At 35.6% G+C, this 11,388-nt stretch overlaps 1 protein-coding gene across 1 annotated transcript in view; it reads right to left on the reverse strand.

The window, feature by feature from the left end:
- Positions 1 to 11,388, reverse strand: part of LOC117169382 (SRR1-like protein) — a 67,613-nt gene that overhangs the window by 19,465 nt on the left and 36,760 nt on the right. The window contains exon 2 of the mRNA XM_033355739.1: positions 6,931 to 7,655. Coding sequence (XP_033211630.1) covers positions 6,983 to 7,655 — 673 coding nt within the window. The 3' untranslated portion in view covers positions 6,931 to 6,982. The remainder of the gene's footprint in view (positions 1 to 6,930; positions 7,656 to 11,388) is intronic.

Genomic DNA, 11,388 nt, shown 5'->3' on the forward strand with positions numbered 1-11,388 from the left:
CTAGTATTTTGAATCGTAAAAGTTCTATCTTACCGAAGCGCTGTGATTCAAATTTCGTTACGCACCCGATACAAAAGTTGAAAAGTGTATGTTTCGATGCTTTAGAACAGCTGATATTCAACTTATGAATGTTGCGAGTTCTACATGAAGAACTGCTCCATGTCAATACTTACTTAATCGATGTACTATAGTTCCATATTGCTATAGCGTCGATTCTATACTCAAACCGATAGAATTACAAATGAAATGAAGAGATCCAGTTCGACTTTTTTACCTACAAAGTTCTAATTATGCGAAGCGTATTAGTCCAAGGTATTATTGAACTAATATAGTTAAATATTTTTTTCAGTGTAGCAACGGAATTTAAGATGTGATCAAAAGAACGCGATGGCGGAAAGTCAGCATCAGTCTGAAAACTGAAAGTCCACACGCTTTACTGAATAGGTGCGCCTTCTTTTGTTTGCAAAGTAAGATCTATAATGCGGTGATTCAGGTAGACGGAAAATTTTCCAGTAGCTAGTGCGAGATTGAATATGTTACTTAATGGTTTAGCTAACTCCTTATGACACTCACGTACAAAAAACTAGGTATTTTATCAACACCGGAAGTTAATTTGTGCTTTAGCATTTTCAGCTTACTCATAACTAATTCCACATCCACCTGGAACGAATTGCCAACAAACCTAAGTGCATTAGAATTGTGTCCATCTACATATAACGTAGAATGCTTGTATACTTTTAGGAACAACAGCAAATGCATTAACAATATCCTGAGGTTTTTTAAAACCTTTGTTGTTATAAAACATTACTGCAGGAATCTTTGAAACCATTTTAGTGTTCTTGACATGAGACCAGATAGCTGATGACTTTTTATGTACATCAAATTCCAGTTTGTTCAGGTAGTTCTTATGCATATGCTCGATATTGTTCTTAATATCTCTTCTAAAGCTCTTGAATGCTTCCAAGTGATGCTCATTATCAGATTTCTTATATTTGAATCGAAGTTTATCTTTAATCTGTATGTCTTTTATAATTTTCTTGATATACTAAAGTACTTTTCTTTTAAATAATTTCAGGATATATAGCTTACATTTTTATGTAGTATTTCTCTAGGTTTATCATAAAACTTGTATACAGCAACATTAACGTTCTCTAATTTACTGAGAAACTCCCAATCAGTATTTTTTAGACAGTCTTTTACAATATCATAGTTGCATTTTCTGCAATCATGACACTTATCTTGTGGGTTGTTATTGAACTTTAATGTTTGAGAATATCTAGGTAGACAAGCCTCAAATTTTTTATCAAGTGGCGGGTGATGCATATCTAACGGGCATATTGGAAGTACGTTGTTTGTAATCTAACATGAAAATGAAGCTAAAACGAGATCTAGATACCTTTGATTCAAATTATGTACATCGTTATATTGGGATAGATCATGTAGATCCATAAAAGTATTTAACAATGGTATATTAAATGGTATATTAAAATCTCCTATAATTAATATATTATACGACCAAATAGTTTGGAAACTCGATAAAGCCTAGAAGAAAGCTTCAAATTCCACTATAGGAGTGACTCAATAGGCACTAATTATAAAACTGAGTACATCAGAATTGAAGACTTATTCGAAGCTCTCCAACGCATCCAAATTCAATTTTCCAAAACCATCCCTGAACATAAAAAACTACCCCTTATTTAAAAGTAATGATAAGGTGCCCTAAATATGCACTAGTTATAAAAGTGGGTACATCAGAATTGAAGGCGTATTTCAGGCTCTCCAGCGTCCTTAGAAACAATTTTCCAAAACCACCCCTTAACATTGGAAAACTAACCCTTACCAAAATGGGCTGGTAATGTAAAAGAAAGAGTATTTGATCAATTTGTAAGATTTTGTAGCCATCAGGAAATATCAAACTCTTATCCAAAAACCATCCCTAACACTCGAAAACTACCTTATAAAGGAACGCGACATTAAACTGAAAATGAAGTACATCAACAGTGCTTGATTTTCTTGGCCCGCGCCTAAACATTGCATGCCCTATGCCGGAATAAAGGGCTCAATTAGGAATCATATAATATCAAAAAGCCAAATTTTGGACACTGTATTAAAAAAAACGCATGGTACTGCCAGCTTCACATAAAGCTAGCAGTACCATGGCAGAAATATCGGTTAGATCAAATTTATACCATTTTTTAAATGGTTAAAAATATATTAGAGTAAAATTTAATGAAGAAACTCATTTCTTTTTAGAATCAAACATATCAAATTAGATGAGAAGCAAACAAATTAACCTGACAATTACTGGGACTATCTTCGCTGTTACAGAGACATTTACTTTAACTTCGTAAAAACAAATACTCGGGATCGCAATAAAGTAAGCGAACCATGCAATCGGCTAAAGTGCAGCTATGTCAATTCACACACTGTCAAACACTAGATTTTCAAAAAATTTGAATTTCAACATTTTTAAAATTTTATTTTCAGTTAATTTCAGGGTTTCCAGGGAAAAATGGCGCTTGATTAATGTCGGATATCGCAGAAAGCTGCAGTTTTTCTAAATTTGTATTAGTTATGTGTTTATTTGGTGACCTATAAGTGTGGAATAAAGTACTATATGCACTCATAAACTATTTTGTATAATTGTACAAGAAATTGGTGACTACCAAGGCGAATAGTTTAAGATTTAAAATCTTATGTGGTGGTTTGGAGCAGATTGGAGTGTGGAATATAATAGACTCGTCCTACAAAACATCTGATGAGTAGGTAATGGTAGTTCTGAAAATATCCGGTGTTTTTGTTCACATTACAGGACTTTCAAGGACCGATAGGCAACTTAACCAGCAATGTTCCATCTTACACTACAAAGTGGATAACGCAGTGGAGAGAGTCGAAACTCTAGAGCTTAAATTCCAGTAACTTCAGGTTAAGGAATGTGGTCACAACACTAGTATCTCCCCGTTTACTGAAAAATCTATCACGTCTTTGTGCATTGCAGAAGTCACTGAAAGATTGAATAAGAAGAAAAACTTAGGTTTATTCGGCTATCCGGGGGAAACTATTGAGGGTAAACAAAGTAAATCTGAAATCCAGAAGCCAAAAGCAGTAAAAATTAACAACTTCCTCAAACTCATATATCATTTACACGACCCAAACTCCATCACATTCTTAACATTTGGTAAACGCCAACAGAGTCCTGCTCCACCTCGACCTATTTGAATAATCTTTGTCAGAGAAAAGATCATGTGAGAAACCTTACGTGCGTACTGGAAGTGGAAGAAAATCGAGACTTCATAAGAGAACACTATGAAATGATCTCTGCCCGGAGACCTGACTCCCCTGCAAAGATCCCGTCAGCTGGAAGTACGGAAGGAATTAAAGGAACGGCAGAAAGAGGAGATATGGACTTAATTATCAAGGAGGTGAGAGATTTGATAATAGTGAAGCGGAGACAACAGGTGACCTCATGCTAACAGAAGTTAGATCGTTCTATTGATAAGGTATCTCGCTCATTTAATTGCTCATATACTGCTAATTTAGATCTAATTATTGATATAATGATATACTATCAAAATGTAAGGGGTCTAAATACGAAAATTCCATTTCTTAATTCATCACTTGATGTGTCTGATTATGACATAATTGTATTTTCCGAGACATGGCTTAGAAGTAATATTGGTAGTTCAGAGATTTTTTACCCGTATATATTTGATGTCTTTAAAGATGATAGAGTGAATAAAAAAGGGGGTAGGGTTTTAGTTTAAATAAAAACAAAGATCAATTCAGGAATTCTAGATATCAGTCTAGTCATTCAAGAATCTCCCAAGGTCAATGCTTTAGCAGTCAAACTTACACTGGAGGGTATTTTATTTCTTTTAATTACAGTTTATATTCCCTCCGACACTCCTATAGTGGAATTTGAAGCTTCTTTCGAGGCGTTATCGAGCTTACAAACTATTTGATCGAGTATTATATTAATTATAGGAGATTTCAATGTACCAAAATTAGATCAGTACATAGACAAATAAGTATGTGATCGAAGATCATCATTGTTGAGTACTTTTAGCTAGTTTTTTATATTAAGGTATGATTTTGGAAAATTGCTTTTGGGGGCGTTGTAGAGCCTAAAATGAGCCTTTAATTCTAATGTACTAACTTTTAAAATTAGGAGCTCATTCGCCTGGTACTTTTAGACGGTAATTTCTAGGGCATTCATTTTTTTTAAGTACTTCATTCATGGGCGCATAATATGTGGTCAGGTTCTGTGAACAGGATTTCGTCCCGTAACACGTAAATTTCGTTGGGAAAATGTGCAAAATATCACATTCCATTAGATTGGTGCTTTTCTGTGCATTTGATAGGTGAAAGTGTTCTTACAAAAAATAAAATAGATAAAATTCTGCGTAAAACTAAAAAAAGAACGTTCTTCTATCACGAATAGTTTCGTAGTTACAGCCTTTCAAAAACCCCGATTTTTTTCCAATTTTTTACCAAAAATCACATGTTTTTTTTTTGTCTGTAGCTCGGATCCTGATGGCCAGATCTAAAAATGTCAAAAGATGTATTAAAATAGACGGCAATACCTTTTTTGGTGAATAACTCGTTTTGGGGGTTTTACAGAAGAAATTTTCTAAAGAATGAATACAAGAGGACTTAATTCTGCGTACGTTAAAAAAAAAGAAAAGGTTCCTACTACCAATAGGTCACGGGTATTACAAAAAATAGGCATATTTGACACGTTACTCGTGACCTATTGTGAGTAGGAACATTTTCTTTTCTTTTTTAACTAACGCAAAATTGAGTCCTCTTGTATTCATTTACTAGGAACATTTTTCTGTGACAACCCCGAAACGAGCTATTCACAAAAAACTGAACTCTGGGAATTTACTTGTAAATTTAGGTCGAAATGGGTTTTACATGTATTATCGTCTACCGTAATTTATCTGTTGACCATTTTTAGATATGGCCAAGAGGATCCGAGCTACAGAGAAATAAAAAAAAACATCTGATTTTTGGCAAAAATTTGAACAAATCGGGGTTTTTTAAAGGCCGTAACTCCGAAAATATTGGTGACAGAACAACTTTCTTTTTTTAGTTTTACGCAGAATAGTATCTACCTTACTTTTTATAAGAACACTTTTACCTCTCAAATGCACAGGAAAGCACCAATCCAATGGAATGTGTTATTTTGCACCTTTTCTCAACAAAAACTTCGTGTTCCGGGACGAAATCCTGTTCATAGCAACTGACCCCATATTATGCACCCACAAATGAAGTACGTAAAAGAAAAAAAAATGACTGTCACAGAAATTACCATCTTCGCCCTATTTTTCCGAGAAGATGACTGGACTGTGATGCATATTTATTTTTCAGAGGAGTTTTTTATGATAGGGGTTGTTTTTGAAAAATTCCACCGGGGACATGCAAAAGCCTTACATTAGTCCTTAATTCCTGTAAAAGATAAAATTAAATATAAACAATATTGCTACCATGGTACTGTTAGCTTTACGTAAAGCTGGCAGTACCATGCATTGTTTTTTTTAATGCAGAGCCCAAAATTTAGCTTTTGGGTATTAAATGAGCCTTGAATGAGCTCTCAACCATGGCATAGGTCTGACGTTCTTTGGACAAACTGGTACTTTCAGCTTTACCCACATAGAAAAATACATCCGAGACGTAAGTATATTGTAAACAGATAGAGCATACATTAAATTATGATTTCCTATTGGAATTGCGGAACGTCACATATTCAAATTATAAACGTGTCATAATTGTTAGAACCGTCATGATTTCTAGAACATTTACGTTAAATATAAATTTTTCTTACTTTGAGTTCGATACAAAGACAGGTGCTCCACATTAGACACGGGATTAGACACATTCAGGGCGTATTTTGCATTCTTTTTACTTTTGATAACTTGCTCTAATTAACCAATCACTACTAATCTATATAGCCTAACAATAAATATTCATAATTATAAACTTGCAGTCCAAAAACATTAAATGACATTTAGTTCGTTTTGGAATTAAAAACACTGAAGCGTAAAAAATTGTTAATCTGATCATATCCATTCTAAGCATTTCTTCTTACAAAGTTGTGTTAATTTAACAACCTAAAAAAATACGCGAAAACTGGAGAATTGACAACAAATGCAAGAATCACACGTGAATGACAGATTGCTGCGACGGCCATTATTTTTCCTTTCCTCCTGTTGATTCCTGTTTTTAGATTTCTAGAAACGGATCGAATATGGCCGTCACTGTCGACGACTATCATTGACGTGTAGTTCTAACACTATTGAAAATTCTCCAGTATTTGGCTATTTCTTAAATTGTTTGATGTAAAACAACCTCCTAAATAGTTTAGTAATTGGTACAAGTGATCAGAAGTGAAAAATGCAAATTATGCGCCGATTCTTATTAATCTTGTGACTGATGCTGGATTTGTGTCTTTATCTCAAAATTGAAGTTCTATTAGTGACAGGTCTGGTACAAATTTGTACAATTTCATATTTTTTAAATTTCAAACTTTTGGTAAACTGAAAGATTTGATCCATGTGTAGTTCATAGGTGAGAATGTAGGATTTTTGGTGGATGCAGTTTATAGGTAAGAATGAAGAATTTTATGAAGATACAAACTCGTAACTATGTAGGTGGGATTTTTTATTTTGTGTGCGTGTAAGTCGTAGATTCAAACGTAGGAACCCGTAGAAGATTTCGTATGGGATCCTATACAGGTTCTTATGCCACCATAGTTCTGCCCTTTAAGATGGACACAAACGTTCCTGTATAAGTATTTTCAGTAGATTAGAAATTTGGATTTATGAAATTACGAGCAAGCTTGCGGAAAAAATAAATTAATATCAAACCTGACAAGTAAATTAAATAATAAAAATAAATAACTTGATTCATTGTTTTGAAGTTTCATACCTTAAACATAGAATAAGAAGCTCCTTAAAGAAGATTTAGCAAAAATTGTTTATTATGCAGAACTGCTTGTAATAAACTGATTGCTCTCCTTTGGATAACCTGGTTCTTCTCTGTTACCCCAAAAACTCAAAGGAGTTTCATCTAGTCCAGGAAAAATATGAATAGATGTTTCAATAAATGTCTCGATAAATTCAAATTCGTTTTTTAATTCAATGTCCACTACGTAAGGATATAATCGTAGAATATAATTCGTGGTATCTTCTACGAATCCAAGTGGATTTTGGTCGACAATTGCAGACCACCTATTACACACAATAATGCAGTTTTTTAACTGCGGGCCCCAATTACAATACAGAAAGTTGTTCAATAATTGGCTTGGACAATGCGGCATGAAAACTAGAGTAGGCCTGTTGTTCGTTATAGTACGTTTGCCTTCCTCATTTATGGTTATAACATTTAATTCCAAGGTCTTTAATACTTCAATTTCATTTTCAGTAAAAATCGGATCATACACTAACACATTGCAGTTATATTGATTCTTGATAGTCAGTAAAGTGGCTAACTGATATTTTGATGATCTATTTTTACTAAAACTTCCTAATCCATAGCAAATAACTTCTGCAATGGCTTTTGAATGTAAGACATTTAAAGATTTCAACAATCCATTAAAGATGACTTGCTTATACGGAGACTTTCTAAAGTCGACAGCAGCGGCAAGAACTAGACTGAAAAAAAATGAATACTAGATATCAAATTATAAGACACAAGATGCACGACAAAAGTTGCGCAACATATATGCATTCACATAAATATAACCATTTTTATATCATTAAAATTATAATAAATTATTTGGTTAATTTCAGTATGTCAACTCAGTACTGGGACTTCCGTTTCCGACATAAAATGTTAAGTAGTGATAATTAAGTAGTGCTAATTGTAGTGAGTTTGCAGTAGAATTTAAGGTCGATTGATGAGAAGAGTATCTGAGATGGTTTTGTGAGTGAGGGTTCGTATTTTGGAAAGAATTGAAGTAAAAAGTTGTATAATATTTTGGGAGTTTGTGACTGTTTTATTTAGGCTGAAGGATTGGTTTTGTTTAGCATGGGCAGCAGGGTGGGGAGACAGATGCAGCCGAGTAAAGAATATAGGGGAAGGTTAGGGAGAGATTAGCACGTGAGGGAAGCACGGAACAAATTACGGTAGTAGAGTGAGCTAGCGCTTAAGTGAAATATAGTGATAAAAGGTATAATACTAAAAGGGGAGAGGAAAGTTAAAGGATATAGTAGAAAATGTACTAAAAATGATAGATGCTGAAGTAGAGATTGAGGAAATATGAAATGTAGGAAAGAAAACGTGAAGAGGAGATAAAATTGTATTAGTGAGAATAAATAAATGGAAACATAAGAGGCACGTGATGACAAAAAAGAAGTTATACAGCTAGACGGTGTATGGTGGGATTTGGATGAAGAAAGGGAAGAAATTGTTAGATATAAGGTGCCGGAACACTAGGTGAGAAAGGAACTGCAAATAGGAAAATAAAATAGAAAAAAGCATAAAGAGACTAGAAGTAAACGAGGATATTGAAATGGTAGAATGAAACAAATATTTTATGGATTTTCTAGGAGTAGAGAGAAAAGTAAGGAAAGGAGGAAAATATGGTAGAGTAAGAAATGAGGAAGAGGACATAACAAGGGAATTAATAGTCTAGGTGTTGGAAATAATGAAGGATGGAAAGGCACCTGGTATAGATGAGATTCCAACTCAAGCCTGGAAATATGGAGGGACGTAACTGAAGGAATGGGCATGGATAATGTGTAATAGTGTATGGAGAGGAGAGGGCTTAATAAAGAGACTATCGTTAATTTTCAGAGACAAAAATCAAGGTAAAGGTAGGGAGCAAGTAGGAGTTAGTTTCTGGTTAGTGAGAGGAGTCAGGAAAGGTTGTCCTCTGAGCCCACTTTTATTTCATATATTTATCTTAGACCTGGAAGAAGAAATGTAGAAAACGGGATGGGAAGGAGTTAGGATAGAAAAAGGTTGAATTAAAATGTAGAAAAGATAACGATAATGAGGTTTATAAAAGGAGAAGAAAGAAAAAAAGAATGGACTGGAAGATGGAAGGGAGTAAAGTCAGGAGAAGTAAAGGAATATAAATATTTGGGATATACATTGCAAACGAATGGAGATCATAGAGCTTATATAAGGGAAAGGATAAAAAAAAGTAGCAGGGATAATGAAACAGGTACGGGGAATACGAAAAATAAAGTTCAAGAAAGATTTAAGAATGAGAATGTGGTTATTTGATACGCTGGTATAGCCGCTATTAGCTTATGGAGCGAAGATATGGGGATGGAAGGAAAGGAAAGAGATTAAGAGTTCACAAGAAAGGTATAAAAGGTGGACGCTAGGTGTAGACTGGAGGACACCGAGATATATGGTGAGAGAAGAAGCGGAAAGGGATAAATTAAGTACCAGAGCGGTAAAGAGGGCAGGGAAATCTGAGACGAAGCTCGGGAAAGGAAAGGGCAAAGAGGTGGCGAGAAAGTGTTTGAAGTAGGTACAAGAAAGGAGAGGAAGAGCAGTAGAACACTAACAAGATGGGAAGAGAAAAGGAAGAAGCTTTTATGAAAGAGATGTAGAAGAGGAGAATGGAGTAAGCTATGAAGAATTGGAGGCAAGGGACACGGAAGGACAATTAACAGAAGGATAAGGAATGGAATGGAAGGAATGGATCCAATATTGCTGGTGTTAATGTCTCGCTCTGCCGAGGGTGGATGATTTTAGTAACATGGTTTATCAGCTTTCTGGTTCTATTTCCTTTTTTATATTGAGTTAATCGACCCGATTTGCACCTTACTTTACTGACATCCATATTCAAACTGATCTTCCATGGTGGATCTCGATCCCTTGCTGGGACAAAAACTGCATTTGCAGGCCTAGTTTTCCGGCCCCACATTCTAACGGTCGCCAAATACGTAGGTAAAACATTGCTGTCGAGATGTGCTATTAGTGCACGCAGATCATTTATGATGTTCATTTTGGGCAGAAAATACCTTAGTGTTGGTTCTACTTGTCTGAACTCTAGTAAAGCATGACCAAAATTGCTTTCAAGGTGCTGTAGTTGTTCTGGGATTTCCCTATCCACATCATCGTTAGTAATAGCCGGATGTGGTTTTAATAGATCTGGTACATGATGTTCATTATACCTAGCACCTATGCCTTCAGTATCAATAAAGTCTTCGTTGTCCACATCTTCCAAGGCGAGTTCATTAATAGAAAGCTGCTGTTCCACTTCCATTTTGATAGAAGCTATTTCAACAGCCTAAAGCAGTCTGTTTACAGATATTGCTGAACCTCTGCTTCTGCCTCTAGTTGTTTAAGGCCATCCACCTCTGGAGGATGTGGTGGTGTTGGATCATCAACAGGTTGAGGAAGAACGTCAATTACTCCTGCTGGACCGTTTGACGCGGCTTCGTCTAACTGATGTTCATTTCCGTCGTTTTTCCACGCCAAATCAACCTATTGTTTAATCTCCATTGCTCAGTCTTCTGTAACGTGTATATTAGTCCTGATGCCCTTCTCCTTAGCGATAAGATCTCTCAGTGCGACTTTTTGTATATTAGGATACTTTGCAGCAAATTTCGTTCTTAATTTGTATCCTTTTTTCATTTTCGTTTCAAACTTCGCACTTTCGTAATAGAGACGCACCAATTCCTCTTTCATTGTGGTATCCCAATTGATGCTCTCCCACGGTATTTCTGTTGAGGTGGTTGGCTGCAAATAGCTAACGCTAGACAAAGCATCCTCAGCAGGCACAGTTGATGTTCCACTGCTTACCGTTTGTCGCAGATGTTCTTGCTGGCCAGCTGTTTGATTAGTGAGATCTGCATGACCATCTCACAGCTCACCATCGCCACCGTGCCGCGTGCTGTGGCCACCAGCTGTGGCACAAGGGGCGCCCCGACGATCCTCGGGAAGTGACAAGAGTTTCAAAATCCTTAATATTCTCTGCATTTCTCATTTAAGGGTTTTTTGTGTTCTACTTAATCCCTCTCCTCTTCGTTAACAGCCTACTTGGCATGGGAAACCCTGTCAGTAGCAATGCTTCCGCCAGCATTGCCGTCAGTCATGAGAGGAAAGCTCAAGCCCTACCGCGACATCTACGCATAATTATTATTATGTTGTTATTAAACTTTTACTTGGGTAAACCCGGTTATACATCACAGCCACGGGCTAAGTCAAGTGACTGATGAGATTAGAATGTTATAAGTTAATTGAAATAATTTAATACGATGGTTGAAACCTCCTGCGACGATGTTATAGGTATACAATTACGAGTGGCCACGAGCGTTGGAGGTGACAACAGTCACCTCTGGATACATTCTTAGAGCTACCATCTGCCACTCCACTATTATTATTATTAGTAGTATTTATCACAGAAATGTTTTTATAATAATA

This window comes from Belonocnema kinseyi, chromosome 3, assembly GCF_010883055.1.
Source record: "Belonocnema kinseyi isolate 2016_QV_RU_SX_M_011 chromosome 3, B_treatae_v1, whole genome shotgun sequence".
Taxonomy (NCBI): Eukaryota; Metazoa; Arthropoda; class Insecta; order Hymenoptera; family Cynipidae; genus Belonocnema; species Belonocnema kinseyi.